The following is a 25,895-nucleotide window of genomic DNA, read 5'->3' as shown; positions in this document are numbered from 1 at the left end:
TAATTAAGGTGTAATTGCATTTTAGTCGAGGTGTAATTGTTTTATCACTTAATTCAGTTTCAGTAAGTGAATTCATAACTGAATTCTTCAATTTAGTGTAACTGAATTTCTGAAATTCAGTTTCAGTGTAATTGAATTCTTGAAATTCAGTTTCAGTGTAACTGAATTCTTGAAATTCAGTTTCAGTGTAACTGAATTCTTGAAATTCAGTTTTAGTGTAATGAAATTCAATTTCAGTATTTGATTTTAGTTTTAGTGAAATATTAAGTTTTAGCAAAAACTTCAATTCCAAAAAAAAAAAAAAAAACAGTTTCACCAAAATACAGTTACAGTGACGTCAGCATGCGTCAGCGCGCGTCAGCATGCGTCAGAAGGGTAATTTAGGATTATAAGTTTTAGGGGGTTTTGAAAGAGTTTATAGATGGGTGAGGGTTTAGACAAATTTTTTTGGTGAGTAGGGTGTTTAAAATTAGGCACTATTCAATCTATTGGCACAAATTATAAATATAAACAAAATATTTCACAACCCAGAATTAAAAAAGTTCAATATGCATAGTAAAATAATATGAAAGATTGAGAGCTGGTATGGTAAATGGTGATTGACCAATCGCGGTGGATAGGGCACATGCAAGGTGGGACCACCCCGAACCAACGGTTGAGGCTTACCGTGACGCACCTCAAGTAATATTGATTCAATATTGCATATCGTGTCAATCGCGACTAACCGTGACATACCTCAAAGAATAATACATTTTTTTTGTGTAATTCAAATGATATTAATATTATTTAATCAAAAAAATAATATTAATATTTATTGCACTTGCATGGATATCAAATATCTTTCTTTGTCTATTGATGTGTCTCCCTTTTCAAGAGAGAGGCATTTCGATCTGTTTGCTGTTTAGGTGAAGGCTTGTTGAGTAAGGCTTTTTTCTATAAGTTGGTGGGGCCAAAGTCAATTAGAGTGTTCATAGTTTAATTTAAACCAATAAATAATGTGTGTATAATACGTTTTACATAAATAAATGAAAAAAATAAAAATACTAAAAAGTTAAAACGTTAAAACAAAAACTCTTATTAAGATTTATGATATTCAGGCTTTAGAATTGGTTATAAGATTTTAGGAATATAAACAAACCATGAAAATAGAGCCCTTGACCTTTTATCTACATTATTTATACTTTAATATAGTATATAAATATATAAAATTATACAAAATTCAAAGACAATATTAAGGCCCGAGACAATTGCTTATTTTGCCTACCCTCATAACCAAATGTGCCAAACTCCAACCCCTCACTTGATGGCATGGAGTAACTTTATTGGTATAGCAATTTTTGTTTTATTTGTTATTTCTTCAAAGTATGTAATTAATTTTAATATAATATTGACAATATAAGTAACATAATTATTGCCTTAACCATATTTATTACATATTATATTGTACGTAAGTTTACCACATTCACGACCTTGTTATTTCTTTACCACATTCATGTTTTATATGCATTTTTATCGTCTCTTATATTATTAACATGATATGAGAGCACTATTATGAACTAATTTCTCCTATAATTTTCCAACTTAATTAAGTGGGCCAAATTGTCTTTTTCTTGGGAAATTAAGTGGGCCAGATTGTCATTTTAAACCGCCCAACAGGGAGTTAATCCTTGTTCAATGAATCAATGACGGCCTTAATCAAAGTCCGGGTAGAGCGGGCAGAAGTGCCAAACCTGCCCGCATTTTTCTTTTTCTCTTTGAGGAAAAGCAAAGCATAAATGGATAATGGAGATATCGTTGTCTCAAACTTTTCAACTGTGAGAGATTTGCTTAACCAGGCCTTTGGTAATTATTGATTCTATTCTATTAATTGAGGAAGACGCAAATAGCATGATTTGTGGTTCTTTTTTTTTTTTTTTTTAATCGGAATGAAGAGTGCAAGGATAAAAGTCTTATCGTAAGTGTAAAATGATAAATACTTAAGATTTTTTGACATATAACTATATAACTATATAAGAAGAAAATTTCTTAGATGTGACCGTCTAAAGACGACCCACCTCACAAAAGTGGGGTGGGACCTACTCATATTTGTAGGTCCCACTTCACTGCAAAGTGAAAGTCGTATTGAGTGAGCCCCACCCACCATTTGGGAATGGTGATTGTATTGAGAGACCCCCCTCACAACAGAAGGACTTCTCCAATATGACTAGCCAATGCCAGCCCATTTTTTCTTAACAGTCCAATATTTGTTGGAAATAAATGATGATGGGCTTTTTTCTCAAAAAATGTCAGCCCAACTGAAAGAAATCATAACCACATCCTCAGATTCTCATACCCTTCAAAAAGCATCAGAATGTATCAGTAGAAAGCTTCAGAAGGAGCATAAGTTTCTGCCACTTAATCAGTGATATGTTAATAAGTATTAACAATAACAAGAACTAATGTGCATCATCAAATAGCTTAAACAAATAAACACTGATCATATTGCAAATTACAGTCTATAGCATTATGTACAAGTATATGTACAACCTTGATTGAGAACCTACTCAATCAGAACATAAAAACACTGCACTACACATTCCTAATACTCAACCAAAGCTATGTTCTCACGAAACTAAGAGCAAAGTAGCCTACCTAGCACATAACTTCCAACCTTCCCAGGCTCTGGAGGAGGGAGAAGAAAAAAGCGCAAAGAAAGAAAATTTTTGACATCCTAGGCTAATGATTTAGTCCCGGCGTCTACTTCAAACCACCATCAAAAAAGGGAAAAAAAAATATTTAGACTTTTCTGAAACTAAAATAAATTAAAGAATATCAAAAAATTGCCCTAAACAAATATCTTGGGGAAAGCAAATATTATGGAGGAGAAAATGTAAAGAAAACCAGCAACCGATCAACAAAATTGTCTCTATTTTCCCTTCCCCATAGCCCCTTCTCGCTGATTCCGGAAGTGACTAAGAAGCTGCTGTGCCTGCATAATGTATGTAAACATAATATTATCTTCTTTGTTCCACAACTCTAGATAATTCTCACAAAACCACGATGCTTGGCAAAATTTCCTAGAGGCCTCAAGAAACCATAGATGATATCTTCTGTGCATATAAGATGTTTATTTATGCACACTTTCCACAATCTGGATTGATCTCCCATTAATGTTAAATAAATGGTTATAGGGGCAAAGGGGTAAAGCTTCTTTTTAGGTTTCCCTTGGAGTTAGCCCAAGTGGTGAGGGTGGGTGGGATAATGGGTTAGAATTATGCTAGATCCAGAGTTCGATTCCCTTAAATGTAACAGAAAAAAAAAAAAGCTTCTTTCTAGGTTGTTATATAACAGTTCATGAGATGATGGGAAGGAAAACACCGTTTTCACCTAAACAGAAATCATCATCATTATTCAGTAATCTTTTTTTGGTCATCATTTTAAGTTTTAACAGTTGCATGGGTCTGAAAAAGCCTTTGCCATAATTTGGCACACTAATTAAACTGCATACCTTTTCCTTTGCTCTTGTTGTGCCAGACTGAGATAAGGCAACCAAGGGAGGGACAGCTCCTTCCTGAAGAACCAGGGTACAAAACTTTGGACTATGAAGGCACAGCTGCAACAGTATGGAGGCGGCATTTTCCTTTCCCCTCTGGGAACCTGATTCAACAACCTCCACTACTAATGGAATGCCCCCTTCCCGTGCAATTGCTAAGCGTCCCTCTCCAATAGTGGACAAGTTTGCCAGAAGAGCAACAGCCTTGTCAACCATCCCAGTATCAGGCTCCATCAAATCAATAAGATACTTCACAGCCCCAGCTTGAACTAAGCGAACCTTATTTTCGTGCAAAATTGATAGATTAAACAATGCAGTAGCAGCGTCTTTCTTCCCTCTAAGAGTCCCTGATCGTAGAAGATCAACCAAGGCCTTAACTGCACCAGAACGGCCAATTTTTTCCTTGTATTCGTCTAATACAGAAAGGCTGAATAATGCTGCAGCAGAATTTTCTTTGGCTCCATGATTTCCCGTTTTCAGAACATGGATTAGTGGTTCAATTGCACCTGCTTCTGCAATCATGGTCTTATTGTCTTCATCAATTGATAAATTCAAAAGAGCAGTCACAGCATGCTCTTGCAGTAGCTTCACCCCTGAATATAGCAGTGAAAGTAATGGTGTGATAGCACCACACTGGCCTATAATAATGCGATTCTCCATATTGTGCTTTGCAAGAAGTCGCAATTCTTCTGCAGCCATAGTTTGCACTTCTTCCGATTGGCTCTTGAGGTCTTCAATTAATTTCATGACATGGGCTTCTGTCGTCAACTCATCAGATCCTGAACTAGAAAATGGAAGCAGCTCTTTTTTTGGGTAAATAGGGTAAATAGGGCTTCCATTCACTGCCGCTTCTGCTTTTATTTTAGAAATGTGAGATTTGTTTCCTGATAACCTGGAGGAAATATCTGATTCTTTATTTGGAGTAAAGGCAACAGGGTGCCCAGATGTGATTTCTTCAGAGAACTCCCTGACATTATCATGCTTATTAGCCATCCCTGACACGTTAATGGGTGCTGGAGGCACATAATCAATACTGGAAACATCACTTGAGGCTGATCCGCTGCTACTATGAATATTTGACTGCTTTGGTAATGAGTGAACTTTCTCGCTGCTATGGAATCCATTGAATTTTTTTCCACTCAATCTACAAAAGACTTCTTTCTTTTGCTTCTCAAATACATTTCCAACTTCAAGAGAAGATCTTGATGTTGAATTGCTACTGTGTATAGAATCTTCAGGAGATACGTGATCTGATGAAGATGGGACTGAGATAGCACTATTCACGTCCGAGTTGGTTGGAAGTTTTATATCATTTTCCTGACACCAAGTTTCTATCATACCTTTGACAGTATAATTGGGAATGAGATTTGTATGTATCAGCCTATGACGGGTCTTTGGGCAAATAGTCAGTCCATGATCAAGCCACTTTTGGATGGAAGACCTCTCATAGGTTTGACCCGAAGCTACAATCACAGGGTCCAACATGAGTTCTGAAGACAAAGGGCAGCGGAAGTATGGAGGGATTGGGATGCCAGATGCTCTTTCAAGGAGCTCATTTTTAACCATGAATTCACGAATATGGGAGACAAGAACCACAATTTGGTTGATTTGATCTAATTCCCCTCTAATATCATTGTCTTCGACTTTCATTCTTTCCTTTTCTACAGCAATACTTTCTTTAAACAGTTCTTCGCTTGAAGTCAAACTAAGCAATTCAGTAATTTTCATAAGATGTTTGATGCAAGGCATGCTATCTTTTGTTTGACTTCTCAGTGCGTCTTCTAAATATTCTGTTACTCTTTCCTGCCTCAAACATTGAATTTCCTGCATACAATGCTGAAACAATTTACCAGAGATTAGAGTTGTACTTGTCTTGACTCTTGATGAACCAAATAACATAAAGATCATAAACAAGTAGACAAAGCAACAGTTTAAAGAAACAGGATAATATTTATAAAAAATACGAAATAGAATGTTTATGAAGCCAACCTCTTTATTTTTTCTTTTTATCTTTTTTTTTTGTTCCAGAAAATGATACATGCATAAGACAGATCGAACTTCGCAAGTACCTGAAGTCCCATTAAACTTGAAGATGAAGATGACTGTGACAATCTACTTAATGTGCGGCAAATCTTAAGTGAACAGCTTTGGATTTTTGTCAACAATGGCGCACTCCGCAAAGCCTGAGGATACATTAAAATCAAAACATGTAAAGAACCCTTCCACACCCCCCCCCCCCCCCCCCCCCCCCCCAAAACACAAACATACATATGACTTTCAAATTTGAGGTATTTTATGTTAATGCTTTGTTCAATTTCCAGGAATGCATAGGGAAAGAGAGAAGTTTGCAATCTTGATAACATGGTGGGAAATGTTGTTGAAAGATTCCTAATTTCTTGCTGAACGCTACAATTTCCCTTGCCTTTTCAAATGAAAGAGACCATAATAGAAATTCGCAACATTCATTGATGAAAATCCTCAAGCATGGACTAGGAACAGACACTCTAACCAGGGAGGACATGAATTTAGAAGAAAATTAAGTTACACTTACACTTAAAAGCTTGCTCCACTTTGGAGACCAGTTTTCCACAAATTCCCTTGTTTTATTGACAGCCATATCCAACTCTTCACACTCCTCATATAGAATGTCATGTGAAGGTATGTTGTAATCAACTACTACATCAAGCAATGGTTTCAAAAGCTTTAATACATCAACTGTGGTTCTGTAATCCTTCTGAATAGGCATGGGTTTCACTGTTTGGCATGAAACTAGATGAACAAATCGAGATATGCTGTTGATAAGACATTTTATAGATGCTGTGTCCATCTCACCTGTTCGAGAAAGCAAACCATAGATTAATACTATAACCAACAGAGAAATATTATGAATTGAAATCTTTACTAAAATATTCTGCCAAAAATAGTTTAGTTTGCAAATATAAGAGTGCCTCTGGCAGTCATTAGATTTTCATTTATAACAATGAGAGCAGTTTTCTGGTTCTGAAGCTACCACAGATGACAGAACCTAATGTGTAACAGCCAATTAAAGTCTTATTTTTCCTTTCTACAATAACAACACAAAAGGACTGTTCATGGACTCTGAAAAACCATCAAGTATGCATTTTACACCGATGTTTCTAAAAATGCATCTAATAAAACTTTGAAATAGCTATTAGCCTATTTCCAAAGAGCAAAGACCAAAATCTTTAGACCCATTGTCAGCCTGTTTGCGTTTCGAAAAATAGAACTTTCCTGCTAAAAGCGTTTCAAATTTAAGATGGTAAATCAATTTTACTGTTCATTCAGCAGCCAAGAAAACAGGAAGAGGGAAAAAGAAACATAATTGAAATCTTAATTTTTGTTTTTCCACAATTTGAGACCAGAGTATACAAGAAACTCAGCTCAACTTTTAATTTTTCCAAAAAATAAAAAAAATAGAAAAACAAAACAACAATGAGATTCAAAAACTACCTCTCCTCCCCTCTTCTCAGACTTCTTAGCAACCAGCCAGAGGCAAGTGAATTCACTCAACTAAGACCTTTTTCATTCCTTCCTTTTGTCAAAACAACCATACCATGAAATGAACCCCTTTTTTCCCCTGCAAACAAACTGATCAAACATGTTTAGAGATTATCAAACTCACTATTTTCCCAAACCCAGAAAATTCGCAGAAAAGCCAGAAGAACTGCACAGCTGAAATCCAAACTAACCAAAGAACGCCAACCCATTTAATCTCCTACCCATTTACATACAAAAATAAACGCCAACATATTAATGGAAAAGAAAAAATTCGACATTGCATAAACAAAAACTACACCTTCCTGTACCTCTATTCATGTGGTTTAAGCTGGTGGGTTGAGGCATAAACAGATCTTGAAGAACCCAAAGCCAGAAACTTTAACATGAAACTTCTATGGGGTTGATAATAAAGATCAATCTTCAAGAATCAATCTAACCCTCATGCACTGCTTTCATTACAAAGCTGCATGAGAGAGACAGAGAGAGAGTGTGTGTGTGCAAGGAATGAAAAAAATTTGAGAAAATCAAAAAGAAATTTAAATGGTGGGGCCTATGTGGTTGTAGATTTGTTGGGTGAGGGGAAATTAATTAAGAGATAATTAACATTGGTAAGATCAGAGAGTCAGAGAGATGGTAACATTTAAAGGAGACTTTGTGATCTAATCATCATTAAAGAGAGATTGTAAGAGAAGTCAAGCCTTTTTTTATTAAAGGATTAGAGGATGCATTGGAACAATGACATCCAGCAAAAGATCCCACAGGAAAGTACCATCATTGTTTGTCTAATTATAATTTAAGTTACTAATGTACCCTGGACATCTTTACAAATTTACCATTCATGCATAGTTTTTTCCTTTCCCATCATCATATTCTTCTTTTCCTTGAGAAACATCTGATTAATTTGTCTCCAACTCATATCACATGGTTGGAGTGCGATGTATACCTCATCTTCTCAAAATCACTTCATTTCATATGTTAAAACGAAATGTATATATCATTTTCTCATAATCACATCATCACATAAGAAGTAGAAATTTGTATCACTTCACCAATATCATTAAAGTCTAATCTTTCTCTTTTTTTTTTTTCTTTTTTTTTTCTTTTTTTGTAAATGAAGGATGATTAGATAATACACCATTTAGTATATATTAGGATGTAGATTTGTATTTCATCCAAGAGGCTTATTGATTAGCAACCTTAACTAATTGGTGTGTGGTTTCTAACATTAAAAAAAAAAAACGAAAAAAAGGAGATAATTTCTGGTTAGGGAAAATATGTGATGCACTTTCATGAGCTACACATAAAACTAAAAAAAGGGTGACCAGAAAAAAAAAAAAAAAAAAAAAAAAACACACACACACACACACACATGGGAGCTAGAGCCTAGAGGACCTCAAATTATATAATATCCACACAACGTTGTAGACTTGGAATTAGGCTTTACTAAACTTGACCACATCTACCAATCTCTTACAAAAATCCATGAAATTTTTCTCCACATTATGGATCATATAAATAATTGATAACTTATTTTAGATGCTACCTACTCCAAACTCTAATCACATCATGAACAATCTATAATTTAATAGACTGCTAATTATAAAGCATCATTTATAATTTCAGTTTTGTGTGCGTTGCTTTCCCACACCTTCTCCCTTGCCCGTTCACTCAAATCCTAGCTATAAAACAAAAGAGAAACAAGTCATACTCTGAGTCTCTGATACTCATACCTACCCAACCAAAATGAAAGTAAGTTTTTTGTTTTTGTTCCCCTCAAGTTTAACCATAACTCATTATCTTTTACAAGTACCAATTTTGCTAATTAAAGCATGCGATTTTTTATCAGATGCATGTCAAACAATGCCAAACAACAAGTTGTGTGGGGGCATTTCCTTGCTGCTAGCTGCTGATACGATAGTGTTGTACTACTGATGTGGCCTGGCTCTGTTGCTTCATAAATGGTAAATATTTCACCTTAGAAAATCAATTGCAGTTGCTGTAAAATCTAAGCTAATTAATGAAATGTCTTCGAGGTTTCAATCAAGAAAAAGGATGCACATATGGTCCTCATGACCTTTCTTAAAGCATTGAGGAGTGGAATTAAAATGTAGGAGCTAATGAGATTTTTGCACCAGTCCATGTCCATAAGAGCAAACCAGACCCTCAATACTAATTAGGTTCATTAGCTTTCAAAACATTATAGTTCTTTGATTCTTGTATGATATCTAGCGAGTATCAATACTGCGATAATGAACTCACTCACACTGTGCCACACACATAAAAATGTGACGAATTCCCCACTCTTTTGCTTATATACATGTCTCAGTACTATAAAAGCCTAGCATTACTAGAATGACCCTAGTTTCCCATTTTATTTACTAACTATTTGTGCCTTTGAGTAAAAGGCTTAATTGGGTGAATGTCAGATTGTAGTCCCTACGTTTATGAAATGATGAGTAGGCTATTTTATATATGCATGATGCTATGCTCACTGCCCGGGTTGCATTATTGTACAACCCTTTTGTCACCTTTAAATTTAGAGGAAGATTTGACAGTGAGGAGTGTACTCTTTTATTGTACACGCCCTCCTTAAAAGCTCTAGCTACCGTGCCAAGACTGATGAGCGTACTTTTTTTTTTTAGTTAAATATAAAAATATTCTACCAATTTTACAATAATTTTTAATTTGATTTATGAATTATAAAAAGTGTCAATTTAGTTCACAAATTTTTCAAGTTGTACCAAAATAATACAAACGTTAATTTTCCATCAAAATGTGATAAATAGACTGAAATACCCCTAAAAATGCAGTCATATGATGTGCACATGACTAGTTTCGTTAATTTTTTTTTTATGAAATTTAACGTTTGTACTGTTTTGATATAATTTGAAAAATTCGTAGACCAAATTAATATTTTTTATAATTAATAGACCACATTGAAAATCACAATAAAGTTCGTAGACCATTTCTGTATCTAACATTTTTTTTTCTTCATCATTTTTTGCATAATTTCAAATGATCGGCTGGCTAACTAAACCCTAACTAATTCTCAACCAAAAAATAAAAAACCCTTAATTGGCTAGAACTAATCCATACCATCTGTGATCTGACCCTTCTTTTCTTGAAAGCAATATTTTACAGAACATTGGTTCCATTGAGCTTTAAATAATGTACAAATTCCATATGATTGTGACTCCTCAGAGGCACCTATTTTATCTCATTTTCCTGTCATTTTTTCTATTGGCCGGTTGTGTTTATCACCATTCTCAGTAGTCATATAGGAAACATAACCCTCTGTTCCTAATAAAGACAGAGGATTTACATCCATACCTCTAAAAACAGTTGGCATCTTTTCACCTTAATTTGGATTTCTTTAGTACAATCCCTACTGTATATAACTATAGATGTAGATGTACACGTGATGTAGATTTATTATAATCATACATACACATATTTTTAATTTGGATAACAAATAAAACAATTATTTTTGTCATTCCTAACTTATTACGACCTACCAATACCATTCTTATTTATAGAAGTAGTACCATTCCATATCAGATTATATATATATATATATGTAGGTGTACCTTCCCTTCCATTCTCATTCAAAGAGAAACATAATAATGCAGCTCAATCATTAAATTCTCCCACCATTTTTTTTCTACTACCATTTTTATTTTATTTTACTGCTAAGAAAATCACTGAATTGGAGCAAGATACATGCCAGAAATACAGAATGCAGAGGAGATGTGAACAAACACAAAGCTTGGGCTCTACAAGAGTCATGTAATGATTAATGATTCTTACACAACTTTTATTTTCACACACATATATAAAAACAGACAGATAATGTCAAAACTCAAAACCCTTCTACTACTTTGACAGTTTGACCTACAGTGCATTTTTTCAATAAGAATTAAGACATAGCATTGCTCAACCTTTCACAAATCACAAGCTAATTAAGCTCAACATGTGAGGCCCCTATTCCATAAGTAAACAGTACCCTTTTTCCATGATCTAGTTGATTTTTTAAATGCACAGCTACATTTGCCGTACACGCTATGTTGGCATGTTCCTACTTTCAAGGGACAAAATAATTAAAGATTGGTTCCCCATATCATATGCCATTGGGGTAATGGGGATGATGAAACTTTAGACAAAAGCTAAAATGACTTTAACAGGACTTAAGAGTTCTGTATATGTGGATCTCTAAAGCTATATATCGTTAATGGGTAAGTCTCATATTGCTAAAACCATTAAACCAAATGATTCCCATGTTGTAGACGATTGTGTTTAGCACAACTCAAAAGGATAATACATGCATGATTTGGCTCTGTCAATAATTGGGCAAACTTGAAAATTATAATTCTAGCATAGTCAAAACAGGTTGAAGGAAATCTGTCTTATATGAAAGGGTTGTGTGAAGTAAGCCATGTGCATCTGGTGTCACATAAAAGGATGGTAGGGTCATTGATGTTGGACTTGGTCCTTCTCAAGTCAAAGTTTAGGTTGTACTTATACCATAAGGCTTCTTAATAACAGTCACATCACAATACACTAACAAACAACATTTGACCTTGCGATTGCTTTATTTGCCCTTTATGTCCGATCTCCATCACCATTTTCAATTGTCTGAGGACCTGTGCCTTGTTCGAAAACCAAACCTCTAAATTGCAAGCACATATTGCCAAAAACTAAACCTTCTTTTCAATGGACAACTTTCAATGACTGTTAATTATTCCATACAAGATTAGTTTCACACTCTTATGTCACTTCCAAAAGTGAAAACAAAGAAACGTAAGTGTAAGTATTAAGCTAGCAGACAGCACATGAGGCGTACAAGGACTCAGTGGCTAAGTTCATCTGCAACCAATTACTATTAATACGTGATTCGTTTACATACTCTGTTGTTGCAATAACATTTGGGGAAATAAAAAAAAATTGCAATCAAACCTCAATAAACAGTCACTGCCCTTCCTATTTTGTACATCCATAACGGTATTTCACTTTCTATAGACTTCTTACATAGCCATATGATATATACATACACAGAACATTTGTGTATACAATTTGCTTATTAGACAACATAGATCAGCATACAGGAAAAACACCTTTCTTGGTTTTGATCTCATTCTATTGGAGTTACATATGACCGCAGGGAATGCATGCACCTTCTATTGGAGTTTCCCAACATATTACGCAGGATGAAGCATCATCTCCATCTTTCATATCCATTGGAGACAGAAGCTCCATTATTTATGGATGAAGCAGAAAAGTCTACCAGGGGGCAATAAATTTGTGGCTAAATGGTTGGCCCTTCGACCAAAACCACCTTACAAATAGGTGCAGCAGGCGTGGATGAAATAAATGTCGTAATGCTACTGTTTGTGGGGACAATTGGGATCCAAATATCTTGTGTTTGGGCACGTCTACAAAAATCAACTGTCATAGAATCGCACAGGCTTCATCCTATGTAGTTCACTTTCCCTGGGTCATTCATCCATCCACTGCTTGTAGCCTCTGGATATGTGGTTCCAACAACTAGCCCCCATCCATTATGCCTGGTATTATCAGCAGATGGAAGCTTATATCGGGATACAGATAAAAAATTAACCGGAACAGCTAAAGTATTTGGCAACATCAATCAGTTCAGAGTCATCTACACCATGATGAGGGGGTCTTTCCTTCTCTGTCAACCTACTGTGTAAAAAATACAACCCAGATAAAAAATTTCTCCACAGAAGCAAACACAATGACACAATGAAACACAATGAACTCCACACCCACATTGGATTACAAGAAAACTAGAAAAGGAACTCAATTTAGGTTTAGAAAGAATCAAACACATAAGAAATGGTAGAGTGTACTAAGCTACTAATGGTATCATAATCTGGTTGACATGTGAGGGAGAGGTTCTGGGTTTTGCAAGTAAATAAAACAAAATGTAGTTTCTATTAAATTACAAAAACTTCAAGCTAGGATGTTCCTAACCCATCAAGATTATAACAAAGCGATATATAAAGAATACGCTCAAAGAGGTTGAGAAGGAGTTGAGTTAGTTACCTTATCACCTTGAGGCTAGCACCTTCTTTGCAAGGAGCTTTAATGGCTTCCACATTGTCGATACTGACCATCTCACAAATTTCAGCTTTGGAACATTGTTGGCTCATTGAATCAAGACTTTACCCCGTCAACTTATGATTTCAAGAGATCTCACAAATTTCAAGCTAAAAGGAAAAAAGCAGAAGAACCCAAGAAAATAGAAAATATTTGAAGCTTGGTTCTGTTTGTTAATTAGTAAATTTGAAGTTTAATATAAAACGGGCAGTGTTTCAGAGACTTGGTGGAGAAGGTGTTGTCTGGGGTTCTCAGTGGAAGTTTCCAAATACTCAAATGTTTTTGGTCCTTATGGTTTGATACTAACTCTTAACAGCATAGTGGTAAAACTATCATCAATGATCACATGAAAGGTTTACGACGGTGGAATTCTACCCACACCCATGTGGAGCAAGTGTTTTTGCTTTCCTTTAAAACTAGCTTGAAAACCTGAATCAGACTTCCCACGAATTCACTACAATGTGCTCATGTTCCTCAAGATTTTTTCTTACCCATCTTCCCTCTTCTCTTGTTTAGGAAAGTGATATATCCTACGGTTGTTTAATAGCATGTCTATAGTTATATTTTTCTGATGTCCAATCTCATATAGAAATGCAACTAGGCTATGATCCCCAATGACATATAGAAATGTACTCCCAAGTAAGAAATGGACCAAGTACATAATTTACAACTGTTGTTGGGATTCTCAAGCCAAAGTGGCAATATTGGATTCACATTACCAATATCGAAGCCCAAATATTTTGAAATAAATTATTGTTTACTCGTTCTTTGTATTCTCATTGATCTCATCACCATACAACAGAAATAAAAAATAAAAAATAAAGTTTTCACTCTAATGATACAATCTGAGAAGGTAGTATGCTTGTTCTATAGTACTCATTTTCTGTTGCTTTGCATGACCATGAACCATGGCAGTTGCAGTTAATGAAAATATGCAAAAATCACAGCCCTGCAATGTAATGTTATCACAAGTAGTAGGCTAAGTTCACATGTCAAGACATCAGATAGTTAAGAATTCTAAATCCAATTTACAGCAGCTTTTCACCCAATTCATTCCATGCTACCAGGCCTCATCACTAATTTGGTCTAAAGGAAGCAAGAGGGGGAGGAAAAGGGAGATGGCAAACATGAGTAAAAGAAGGGTATCCCCATGCTAAGACAACAGAATAGGCAGAGAAAAGGTATCATCCTTTCGCTCCAGTATCTCCTCCCTAACTAAGTCCTTCCATCCAACCAAATGGAGTCCTAGTCTTCTTTTCAAAAACCATATCCACATAATGAATGTTGGAAGACACAAAGCTACAGACTACTTCGGTAAGAAAAAATTTGCCTTAACTGAATTTTTTTTATTAGATCCTTAACTGAATTTTAAGCATCAACATTGTTGTATCTAACTTAAACATGTGCAAGAACTGTTCTTTAGGTAACTGAGTATTCATGATATAAGTAAATAGCAATTATGCATACACTATGCTAGGAAGTTGCAAAGTTAGAAAACCAAAAAACAACCACACCAAATGGAACCATAAAGCACAAATAGCCATAAAATGCAAGATCATTGCTTACTAAAGTTCCAATTTTACACAAATCTACAACTCTTCATTCCTTGAAATGTCAGCACAAATATAAAACGCAATCATGCTACAACAACACAAAATCATCAAAAAACAGCAGTTGGGTCTTCAAGATACACTTACACGGCTTCAAGAGTTCAAGAAATTCACCCACAACCTCCACTCTATCACTATTGCCCACCACCACTCTCCTCCAATTTCTGCACATAAGCTTTCAAAAGCATCACCAACTCCCTGGCCGGCGCCTGTATCGTCCCGACCAAGTTCGACGCCGGACCCTTCAGCGTCCCGAGCAGCTTCGCGTAAATCTCGGCCCTCGTCGGCATTGTCTCGAGCTCCTTAAATTCTCCAGGCCCATAAAACTTGCCTTCGAAAACTGCACCGGTGAAGTCATTGCTTTCGAGCTTCCGCTCCTTCTGAAAGTCCCTGTAAGGCTTAATGGCAGGTGGGATTTCCTCGCTGTGGACAAAGAGCCACGCATTCATGCCGGTCATGCAGGGCTTGAGAGCCTCCCATGGCGTTCCCTCTATGGCCTTGTAGACCAATGTGTTCTTGGCCACTATGAGCTTGGTGGTTTCAGGGAGTGTTCGGCGGAGGTCTTGAAATTGCTTCACGGTCAAGCCTTTGTAGCTTATGCCGGCCACGAGGTGGCAGTTCTCGAGGTTCTCTTTGATGGTTTCGACGGTTTGTTCTTTCTTTGTCCGGGAAATGGCGGATCGGATTGTGGGCAGCCGGTGGCGGTGGTGGTGGTGTTGGGTGGGTCTGGGGGTGAAGGAGAGAAATGTGTTAGTGGATCGGGTCAGGAGGGTTTTGTTTTGGGTTTGGGTTAAGGAGGGCGATGGGGGTTTGGAGAAGCTGAAGAGAGTGGCTTCCATTGTTGGAGAGAGAGAGAGAGAGAGAGAGAAGGGAGGGAGTGCCTGTTTTTTTAGGCTTACCTTATCTTATCGCTGTGTCATTTTTGAGAGAGGGGTAAAGTGGGAAAACCGCGAGAGAGAGTGCTGAAAATTCATAAATACCCCTCAGGATTGGAGGTGATCGTGTGGCTCTTTTTTTATGTTTTTGGTAAGCTGGAGGGCCTAAGCCTAAAAAGAAAACAGAAAACTACATGGCCACAAACTGAGATTAGCAGACAAACTAGCTAGATGGTCTGCAGCAAAATTAGCCTCCCTGTATGCACACTAGAACAGCTCCATGACCTGCTGAGAAGTTCCCTGCAAACAGTTTATAAGGCTAAAGAGAGGATGACACTCCTCAGAGAGTTCATTACCAATTGGACAGCAGAGTCAGAGTCACATTCAACCACAACTTGTCTGAAGCCCTCTGCCCAAACAACACTTAAACCATGAAAGAGGCCCCATAACTCACCAATACCCAGATTAATGATTGTGTGGCTTTACTATACTTCAAAAAAAGTTGTTTTTCCTTCTTTTCATCTCTGATGTTTACTTCATTGTATGATTTGGACCATTTGGAGTAATAAGATGGGATTAAAATTGATCAGAAAAACCACACAAAAATAAGGTATGGACTACAGTAGTCTGTAAATACACAATATGATCTTCAACTAGTTCAGCAGTTTTACAAAGAGCAACCACTAGGCTACAACCTACAAGCAAATTGAATCTGACAAGTTTCCCTAAGATGAATAAAACCAAAAAAACACAAAGGGGCGAATCCCATTGTGGTGAGACCAGCCATTTGATCCAAAAGACCCCTGAGAACTGGAAAAAAAAGCTAGACATACTCTCAAATCTCCCAAAGGATTTGAAGGACTGAACATAATAAAGTGAAAAACAGAACTGAAATAAAGACCAAAAAGAAATTCTCGGAACTATATTGAAATGTCAAAGTGGTATCTCATGCATCACGAATCAAACTGAGTTCCCACTAAGCAACTCCACCAGCTCGGCCTTCTTCATCTTTGAAAACCCTTTTATGCCTTGAGACTTTGCAAGTGCCCTCAATTCTGGTAGTTTCCACGAACTCAAATCCCTATGTTCAACAAGTTGCTCTTTGTCTCCGTTTTCATCATTGTCATCAAGAGTTTCTTCAGTACCTGAAGTCTCATCCTGTAACAACTGAACAAGCACTTGCTCAGGCTCGAATTCAAACTCGGTATCCTGCTCAGGCTCGGGTTCAAGCTCTGAAGCCAACTCAAGCTCTGGCTCTGGCTCTGGCTCTGGCAATGGTTTAGGAACTCTCTCAAACTGATTCTTCTTCCTTTTCCCATTCACATGCGGCACTGAATTGACTATGTCATCATCCTCAGAATAAATGGGCTGGTATGTCAACCGAGGGATAGGAGACTTGCGTTGAAAACTCGATACAGGCCTGCTAAAAGAGGCAGTAGGTTCTTCAGCCTCATCCTTCAAACTGTTATTTGAATCAAAAGAAGCTGTGTTTTTTCTTTCACCATATCGTGCATTTTTTTCTGGCTGGTCCAACATGAAATCCCTGTTGCTGCCACTGTTGTTGTTTCTCTTTGCTTGCTCAACTGAGTGTTTCCTTAATAGCTTAAGAAGAGAATCCACAGTTTCATTCTCTTTACCTTGCCCTTGCACGAGTTCAACCTTCTTTTCTTCTTTAACTGCAGTTCTCTCCCGAAGCTGAGCCTGGACCTTCCTGAACAGCTCAACAATCTCTTTCTCTCTAGGTCCAGGGGCTGCAGTAGCCCCGAACTTTGTGCTACTCGAGAGGGAGAGCAATGGCCCATTTTTAGAAGACAGCAGATCAGATTCTTCAAGGTTTTCATAGCCGTCTCTCTCTTCATTTCTCCTATTCCTGCCTCGGGAGTACGCGTGTCTGTTTTGCCTTGGGAAGTCCGGATTTCTCTTATGGCCACCAGAACTTGCTTTGCAAGTAAAAGATATCCCAGTGCAAGCACCTTTCAGTGATCCAATCCTGAGCTGTGACTTGAATCTATAGTTGAAACGAGAAGAGCAAGGATATACAGGGGCTACTCTTCCAGAAATTCCAGAGCACAGTAGACATTTGCCATCTGACGGTCCATAACCTGGAAGAAAACCAACATAATCCAAAACTCACAATGCAAGAAACAAAATCACAAAGACGAGAACTCTAAGCAATATACACAACCCCCAATTCACAGAGTGATACTTGGAAACATTAATCAGAACAGAAGAATTAATTCCACCGTAAACCAATCTTATACCCACCTGAGCAAACACCCCCCCCCCCCCCCCCCACCAAGAAAAAGTACAGATTGTATGTTCCTCATAACAAGAGGAAGTAACATATATATTTAGTGTTTACACAACTATATTTGCAGAGTTAAATTAGACGAAAACCCAAACCCTATATCAAAGTTCAATCTTAGCACCCAAATGCAGCTAGTAATTACCAGTACAACTGAACCGTATTGAAATGGGGCAGCACACAAGCAACAAACTGTCAAACACAGCTTTCAGGAAACGAAATACAAGATTCAAGTTATGCACCAGAAATTAAAATAAAAAAAAGCCCGCTACAGTAAAAAGCAAGTGCAATTTATATAGTCATTTCAGCGAACACATGGTAGGGGACTCTTAAATTTGAAAAATAATAATAATAATAACAAAAAACAAACTTGAATACCTCAATTCCTACGCAAAATACGAACCAAAAGCAAACAAAATTCCAACCCATTTCTTAAAAGAAAAAAAAAATATAGCCTCGAAAACCAAAAACGCACATTCCATCCTAGAAAACTAGCAAAGTTTCGTTTCGTTTTGAGAAACTTACCGGTGATATGAACGACTTGTGACATTGCAAGGTTAAAGAGATTGAGAAGGAGTGTGTGTGTGTAACTCAGTGCCGGTTTTGCATTTTCAGGTTGCAAGTGTCACTGTTCTCGTTCCCAGGTTAGAATTTATATATAGCCATTGATAAGGGACTTGTTGGGCATTATAAAGTTTTTGAGGCGGTTCTTCGGTCGGATACGAGTTCCGCGACCCTGTTAGCCTCCTCACTCTCCCTTTCTTGGGCCCAGGGACATTGTTGAGCCTGTTTGTTGTAAGTTTGGGCCTTTGCCCCCAGAATAGTTATATATATATTTTGGGGGGGGGGGGGGGGACTATTCAGACCAATTTTATATGCTGAGTTGATCACCCTCTTCAATTTTTTTCCATAGCCTTCCCATTATACCCCTAATGTAAAAAAAAAATGGACAAATTACACAAAAGTACCTCAACTAACCACCCTATATCACTTGAGTACCCAATTAAAAAAAGTTGCTCGTAGGTACCTCAATTACTGATTTTGCACACCCAGGTACCTCCGTCAACTTTTCCGTCAGGCCTGCCGTTAATTGCCTAGCCTACGTGGCACACTAGAAACATGCCACGTGGACAAAAAAAATTTTAAAAATAAAAAATGTTTTAAAAAATAAACTAATTATTTAAATAAACAAAAAAAAAATTAAAAACTAAAAAAAAAAACAAAAAAACAAAGTTGCAGGGGAGTTGCAGCCAGCCTCCCTCCGCCTCCCACCCTTCCCTCCGAGACCCACCCAACCCAGCCACCCACCCCTCCGACCCTAGCCACCTTGCCGCCGACCCCAGCCACCACGCCGCCGACCCACCCCTTCTCTTTCCACGCCCTTCTCCTCTCTCTCTCTCTCTCCCCGAAACCCCAGCCCAAGCCCAACCAGAGCCTAGTGACCCACCCCCTCCTCCCTTTGCCTCCCCAGTGACCCACCCACCTCCCTCCCATCTCCGGCCACCAGCTCCATCATTCTCTTTCTGTCATTCTTTCTCCCTCTGTTTCTCTCTCTCTCTCTCTCTTATAGATCTGAACGAAGGTGGAGCTCAGGGCAGGCGGGCGGGTTGGGGCTGGGGTTTCGGGGAGAGAGAGAGAGTGAGGTAGAGAGAGAAGAGAGGGAGGGAGAGAAAAGGGGGTGGGTGGCTCGGTCGGGGAGAGAGAGATAGAGCGAGGCAGAGAGAGAAAGTGAGGGGCGAGGAGAGAGAGAGAGTGAGGCAGAGAGAGGAGAGAGGGGGTGAGTGGTTTAGTGGGTCGGCGGTGTGGTGGGTGGATCGGCGGCATGGTAGCTGGGGTCGAAGGGGGGGATGGCTGGGTTGGGTGGGTCTCAGAGGGAGAGGTGGGAGGCGGAGGGAGGCTCCTGCAACTCCCCTGCAACTTTGTTTTTTTTTTTTTTTTTTGAGTTTTTAATTTTTTTTTTGTTTTTTTAAATAATTAGTTTATTTTTTAAAACATTTTTTATTTTTAAAATTTTTTTTGTTCACATGGCATGTTTCTAGTGTGCCACGTAGGCAATTAACGGCAGGCCTGACGGAAAAGTTGACGGAGGTACCTGGGTGTGCAAAATCAGTAATTGAGGTACCTACGAGCAACTTTTTTTAATTGGGGTACTCAAGTGATATAGGGTGGTTAGTTGAGGTACTTTTGTGTAATTTGCCCAAAAAAAATTGAACACTCACCATCATTGCCGGCCAAACCCAACCAACCAACCCACTCCACTGGATTGCCGGCTATGGGAGCTTCGCTGAGGAGTGAGGTGGGGTCCGGTGAGGGAGGCAGCAAGAGAGAAAGGGAGAGAAAGAAAAGGGGAGGAAGAGAGAGGCTGGGGGTGGGTTTTTGGGTTTTCTAGGTTTCGGGAGAGAGAGAGAGCATGAGAGGAAGAGAGAGAAAGGCATAGAGAGGAAGAGAGAGAGAGAGAGGTAGAAGGAGGGAGGAGCGATGACTGGGAGGGGCTGGGGGTGGGAGATCGAGGGAGAAAGAGAGGGGTTGGGGTGGGTTTTGGGTTTTCTGGGTTTCGGGAGAGAGAGAGAGAGAGAGAGAGAGAGAGAGAGAGAGAGAGAGAGAGAGAGAGAGAGAGAGAGGCAAAGGGAGGGAGGAGCGACAGCTGGGAAGGGCTGGGGTTTTCTGGGTTTTGGGGTGGGAGATTGAGAGAGATGAAAGATGAGAAAGGGAGAGGAAGAGAAGGGGCGGTGGTTGGCAATGTTGGTGGAGGTGGGTTGTTTTTTTTTAAAAAAAAAAATCATTAAAATATTTTATTTTATTTAAGGGGTAGATTTGAAATTTTGAAAAATGGTGGTCAATTCAGTAAAATAAGATGGTCAGATTAGCTCCCGTCTTTTTTTTTTTTTTTGGGATTTTGAGATTAGTTTAGGAGTTCAATTTTTTTCAATATAACAAGAAAAAATATTAAATTTGAGAGTTGCTCTATTGCCCCCACTTCAAATTTTTCCACCTCGACCAAGTTTTTTAAATATATTAATAAGCTTTGTCATACAAGCGAAAAAGCACTTCCAAGTACACTTTAATTTTTAATAAAAAAATTTGTACTTCTGACAAAAACACTTTCAATAAAAATGCTATTGAGCAAAAATGCTTCTTATAAAAACACTCCCAAACAGACCCTAAATAAAAGTTTTTTAATTCATTTCGAATGGCAAGCGAAAGAGATCTCTAAGTCCAAATTTCCATCTTTAAATGAAATAGTAACAACCATGACCACCATCATTGGTTTGGTATTGCACCTGATTGACACCGGTGCACCCGAGTATGAAAATTGGATGGTTGCGGCAGCAAGCATGCGTAGGGCTAGCACGCCTCCTTGTGCCAAACTAAATTTGGCCAATTTCCATGTCTGGTTTGGATGTCCCACCATCTTTCGCTGTGCATTACATGTCATAACAGCTCAAAGTTTAATTCTTTTTTGGTTTCTTTTACCAGGCGCAAAAAAAGACATCAAACCACTGATGAAAAAATGGAGACAATGGCGATGGTTTGGAAGAGTGGGGTGCCCAGCAAATGGGGAAATCCCAAACTCCATAGGGCCCATACCAAAGAAAAGCTCATTGTTATGAGAATGAAAATTTGAACCACGAACACCATCAAACAAGGCAACAGAGCCAGTTTGCAATAGCATATAACACCTGCCTATTACATAAATCCTGGGTTCGCTGCATGTTAATTACAGCGAAAATAGAGCGTCAACAGCAAACTCAATAGCGTTCTAAACTCAAAATTCCTTACAGGCTGCTTCATATTCTTCAGAACGAACGAAAGACGCCATCAGTGAACTAGGAGCACCTGAACAACCATAAACTTACAACCATCTCATGACTGAAGAACAACTTCAAAGTCCATCTTTATTTTTTTCTTGTACTTGAAACATGGGGAAGAAAAGAAAGAACAAAAATAATCCAATAAGAAATTGGGGGAAAAATAGATACAAACCAAATGAGTCAGTGCTTTATGAGGGCACACATTAGGCTTTGTGATTTTTTGCCATCTCATCCACATCCAATTCAACTTCCAGCACCGGGGAATCCTTTCGCATGCTAAAATGACTGGACAAAGAACACAAGAAACACAGATATTAATCATTCCAGAATTTCTCCTAACGTACAACACAAATGAGTTAAGCAGATACAGTTTTCAGTAACTTGCCTATTCTGCACAGGGCCATGATCCACAGCTGTTCGTAGACAATATATGACTCTGCCAACTATGTCTGTCATGGAAACAGGACCAAATTTTCGACTGTCCTTAGCTTCCTGCCAGAAATAAGAATGATTATTTATCCATTTGTGCCCAATAATTCAAATGATCAAGCAATGCTATATGGAAAATGTCATTCTCAATCCTAACCATCGTTTGCATATCTCAAATGTAGAAAATATTATCACACTGAATGCTAAGTTTATTCCAAATTCTAAAAATGAGGAAGGAGAAAAGGAGGGAGGGGGAGGGGAGAGAGAGAGAGAGCAAAAGAATCCCACATATCATATATGTTAAGGGTTAATTTTAGGAAAAGGACTCCAACTTAGATGTTAGAGCCAGATCAGGACTCTTTCTTCAAAAGTGTATCCATCAGGACTACTACTTTACTTAAGCATCAAATGAGGCTATTTCGTCAAATCCGTTAACACTTTCCGTTCAAAATATTAAAATATTTATAAAAATAAAAAAATAAAAAAATAACACTAAAAGAATAAAATTCATAAAAAATGAAAAAAACTGAAAGAAAAAAAATATATATAAAATATTTATAATTATTTTTTCCGTTAACAATTATAATATTTCTTCTTCTTTTAGTTTTTTTATTTTTTATTAATTTTCTTATTTTAGTGTTATTTTTTAAAGGGGGAGTCCTGATCTGACTCCGACACACAAGTTGGAGTCTTTTCCCTCAAATTTTCCCTATATATTAACAATAGATTACGTAAATATATATGAATAATTGATATACATGCCTCACATGTTGTTTATGGCTCTTGGTTCCATACTTCCATGTTATGCATCCATCTTGAATGAGTATAACATATTCAAGTAATCATTTGATACAATTACTTTTACTCATACATAAATTCTGTCATCTATTTCCAGTAGTTTCCTGTATATTTATATATTATTTCGGCTTCCATTACATTTCTTAAAGACTTCTAAAATATCTGAACCCAGTTCATGAAACAACCTCCTCAAATTAAATGTTGTTAAATGTTGTTGCTTAAGTATAGCTCAGGAAAGACTACTCTTAATGATTTAATAGATGCTACAACCACAAGATGGCAATCAAAACTACCCACATTCTACTAGGCATCACATATTGCTGTAAAGATGCTAATACACTCTGATAGTGTGCTATACCTATTTCTGAATAACAAAACATAACCAGAAGATGTGGATAGACTCATAAAGGTATTGCGCAGTAACCTAGCAAATATTGATATGTTGGACTGAACATAATGATCAAATTTTGAATATGGCTTGTACCTTGGGCTTCAAACTTTCATTATCAGCCAATACCCAGCATTCATCCTTTTCAAGGACAAAAGGCTCATCTTTTTCATCAGTAGACAACATTTCATACCCTTCAATGGCAGCTAATCTCCTCACCAGATAATTATCTGGGTTCTCGGGGTCCTTCACAACCACTACATCCCCAACAAAAACACGCCTGTCAGATAAATATGAGGATGTCACTTATGCTGTTAGGGGACCATAAATCATATAAATCAATATAGAACAGGATATGAAATGTTTCTCATAGAGATATCAATATCTGTAAATAACAAATCCAATGATTAAACAGGAAGGTCCTGAAGCTAACTTTTCATTACATGGAAAATGATCAATTTGGTCCTGAGACTAACTTTTGGAAGAATAATATTTACACTCCAGCACAAAAACTCATGACAAGAGGAAATCTAACTTGCAAAAAGAAGAGAGGATGTATTTAAATTTTAAAATTGTAATTACTTTGGATCTGCAGCTGGTATCTTCCGGACAAGAAGAGTTCCCCCTTGTGCACCTATACTAGGGGCCATCTCCTCTCCTTTATTCCAATGCAAGTATGTCAACTTTCCCTGAAATAGATTTTTCCAAACGGCATCACCTAGTTCTCTGTCTGTGATTTGACCTCTTTGATAGTTCTGTATCACATGAAATTTCTGTCAGGAAAACTTCAAAGACAAAAATCAGTCATAAAGCCTTCAATGACTTAACCATAACCATGTACATAAAAAAAAGCAAGAACAGTGTCTTCAAGATTGCAGCAGAACCAGAAGTAAAATGAGTGTTATTTGACCATATAAAACATCTGATGAGCTAACTAATTCTTCTACTAATAACGACCAATAGGATTTTCAAGATCACAGATCTGGCTGACCTCAAGCTGCACATGAAAAACTTTGAGGGAGACAAAAGGTTCCCCAATATCACACTTGAGCTTTAACTATCAAGACATACGCATCAAAAGTGCAAAGTACTAGCACACATGACACAACTCATGTTTTGACTGTTCCCAGTTTTTTTAAGATAGCTACAAAGCTAACTTTGACTTCTTTTATCTTTTGAGATTTTTCCCACAAAATCGGTATCCAAAATTGAAAATTACTGATTATTTCTCGATGCTCTTTGTCAAGCTTTTTAAACCCTTGAGAGATGCTAAATTTTGAAGTGAACTAAGCATGTCAAAAAATGCATCTTCAACAATTACCAACAAATCCAACACACACGCTCGGAGCCTCTGAACCGTATGTGAATATAACACTAAAAATTAAATATAGCATGTATTCCTATGGACACAACACTGAAATTAAGAACAAAGATGATAATGGCATTGAGAAGAACCGTGAAATATCTAAGAAAATCCAACAACCAAACCCTTATCCACGGCAACATTTTAACACAGAGAAACCACTATCAAATCACAGTACCCAATGTAACAATCCCTTGGATTACAACCCAAGAATACTTATATCTACAAATTAAAAAAAAATAAAACTGATTATAGGAGCAAACATAGAACTTCCAGCAACATCATTCTCAAAAATCCCAAAAAGCCCATTATTACCCAAAACATAAAATCTCCCATATGAAAGTTCGCTGCTTTAACCTGACAAGCAGCAATCTTTATTGGGTCCAAAAAAATAATAATAATAACAAGAAACCCCAAAAGCAGAAAAATCAAAACAAAGGGATAATATAGGTAAATGGGTAAGAGAAAGAAAAAGAGTGAGTGGGAAAGAGTGAAGGACCTTCCAGCTGATAGTGGCTGAGTATTCGAGCTTGTGAGCTATGTATCGGAACCAGGTTGAGAGGGAAACCATCGCAAAGAGAGTACCTGCTGCTTAAGTTGTTGCACGAGAAAGATGTCAAGGTGCAGTTTGGGCATTCCCTTTTCTTAAACCCCTAAAATTTCGATTTTATTAGTTTGCTCTCGTGGGCTCACGCAAATCGCAATTTTAAAGTTTTTAAAGATGGTACAATTGATCCGTAATCTAATTTTAAACATAATCTAGTATTCATGGCAAAAAAAAAAACCATAATCTAGTATGACTCCAGATTTACTGGGGATTATAAATTGATGATCGAATTCGTTTAATTTCTTATTTTTTTAAAAACTAGATGAATCGAAAATTATTAAAATATTTAATTGTGATTAAATAAATAGAAAATTTGGGTTAAATATCTAATCCCAATAATTTTTTAGAAAACCAGTAAGGCCCTATAATTTTTCATTTGAGCTACTAATTTATATGGTTATATTTTAGATTAGGTCACAAATCATTTAGGCCTTTTTATTTTTCCGGTCTTGCCCTTGGCTAGTACATTGGGTTTAGTTTCATATCAGTTTTATCTACTTCACGTTTGCTGCCATAGAGGAGATCCAACCCCAAAGAGAG

At 37.3% G+C, this 25,895-nt stretch overlaps 4 protein-coding genes across 6 annotated transcripts; all 4 read right to left on the bottom strand.

Annotated features, from left to right (window-relative positions):
* Window positions 1–2,050: 2,050 nt before the first annotated feature.
* Window positions 2,051–7,576, bottom strand: LOC147275911 (ARM repeat superfamily protein). 3 transcript variants are annotated; one of them, XM_086254954.1, is made up of 6 exons: window positions 7,360–7,575; window positions 7,004–7,141; window positions 6,084–6,364; window positions 5,602–5,715; window positions 3,488–5,368; window positions 2,051–2,968 (listed from the first exon to the last, which is right to left on the bottom strand). In XM_086254954.1, exons 3-6 carry the CDS (start codon window positions 6,357–6,359, stop codon window positions 2,906–2,908), a joined length of 2,334 nt encoding a protein of 777 aa, XP_086111080.1. In that variant the 5' UTR covers window positions 6,360–6,364; window positions 7,004–7,141; window positions 7,360–7,575; the 3' UTR covers window positions 2,051–2,905. The 3 variants fall into 3 exon arrangements, with proteins under 3 accessions (XP_086111080.1, XP_086111081.1, XP_086111079.1); XM_086254955.1 differs by having other exon boundaries at window positions 7,004–7,130; XM_086254953.1 differs by lacking the exon at window positions 7,004–7,141 and having other exon boundaries at window positions 7,360–7,576.
* Window positions 7,577–14,705: 7,129 nt separating this feature from the next.
* Window positions 14,706–15,650, bottom strand: EMB3136 (Ribosomal protein L10 family protein). Its single transcript, XM_086255353.1, has one exon. It carries the CDS (start codon window positions 15,615–15,617, stop codon window positions 14,913–14,915), a length of 705 nt encoding a protein of 234 aa, XP_086111479.1. The 5' UTR covers window positions 15,618–15,650; the 3' UTR covers window positions 14,706–14,912.
* Window positions 15,651–16,278: 628 nt separating this feature from the next.
* On the bottom strand, window positions 16,279–18,621 carry RHON1 (Rho termination factor). Its single transcript, XM_086254244.1, has 2 exons — window positions 18,484–18,621; window positions 16,279–17,755 (listed from the first exon to the last, which is right to left on the bottom strand). The coding sequence occupies exons 1-2, from the start codon at window positions 18,506–18,508 to the stop codon at window positions 16,614–16,616; spliced, it is 1,167 nt and encodes a 388-aa protein (XP_086110370.1). The 5' UTR covers window positions 18,509–18,621; the 3' UTR covers window positions 16,279–16,613.
* A 2,850-nt stretch (window positions 18,622–21,471) lies between these two features.
* On the bottom strand, window positions 21,472–25,421 carry LOC147275908 (mitochondrial ATP-independent inner membrane protease subunit 2-like). Its single transcript, XM_086254547.1, has 6 exons — window positions 25,248–25,421; window positions 23,968–24,140; window positions 23,482–23,665; window positions 22,156–22,262; window positions 21,943–22,055; window positions 21,472–21,795 (listed from the first exon to the last, which is right to left on the bottom strand). Exons 1-5 carry the CDS (start codon window positions 25,317–25,319, stop codon window positions 21,974–21,976), a joined length of 618 nt encoding a protein of 205 aa, XP_086110673.1. The 5' UTR covers window positions 25,320–25,421; the 3' UTR covers window positions 21,472–21,795; window positions 21,943–21,973.
* Between the last annotated feature and the right edge of the window lie 474 nt (window positions 25,422–25,895).

This window comes from Dryas octopetala, chromosome 8, assembly GCF_963921425.1.
Source record: "Dryas octopetala chromosome 8, drDryOcto1.1, whole genome shotgun sequence".
Taxonomy (NCBI): Eukaryota; Viridiplantae; Streptophyta; class Magnoliopsida; order Rosales; family Rosaceae; genus Dryas; species Dryas octopetala.
The sequence above is the reverse complement of the archived record's forward strand: the minus strand, read 5'-3'. Positions and strand labels throughout refer to the sequence as shown.

Excerpts from the sequence above, each read along its gene's own strand:
- LOC147275908 (XM_086254547.1), bottom strand. The coding sequence starts at position 25,319 with ATGGTTTCCCTCTCAACCTGGTTCCGATACATAGCTCACAAGCTCGAA. Across the intron at positions 23,666-23,967 it reads ATACCAGCTGCAGATCCAAA|GCGTGTTTTTGTTGGGGATG; the intron begins GTAATTACAATT and ends TTTATCTGACAG. Across the intron at positions 22,056-22,155 it reads CATGGCCCTGTGCAGAATAG|TCATTTTAGCATGCGAAAGG; the intron begins GCAAGTTACTGA and ends TTCTTTGTCCAG.
- LOC147275911 (XM_086254953.1), bottom strand. The coding sequence starts at position 7,396 with ATGCCTCAACCCACCAGCTTAAACCACATGAATAGAG. Across the intron at positions 6,365-7,359 it reads CTTAAACCACATGAATAGAG|GTGAGATGGACACAGCATCT; the intron begins GTACAGGAAGGT and ends TTTCTCGAACAG. Across the intron at positions 5,369-5,601 it reads CAAGTTTAATGGGACTTCAG|CATTGTATGCAGGAAATTCA; the intron begins GTACTTGCGAAG and ends AAATTGTTTCAG.
- RHON1 (XM_086254244.1), bottom strand. The coding sequence starts at position 18,508 with ATGTCACAAGTCGTTCATATCACCG. Across the intron at positions 17,756-18,483 it reads ACAAGTCGTTCATATCACCG|GTTATGGACCGTCAGATGGC; the intron begins GTAAGTTTCTCA and ends GTTTTCTTCCAG.
- EMB3136 (XM_086255353.1), bottom strand. The coding sequence starts at position 15,617 with ATGGAAGCCACTCTCTTCAGCTTCTCCAAACCCCCATCGCCCTCCTTA.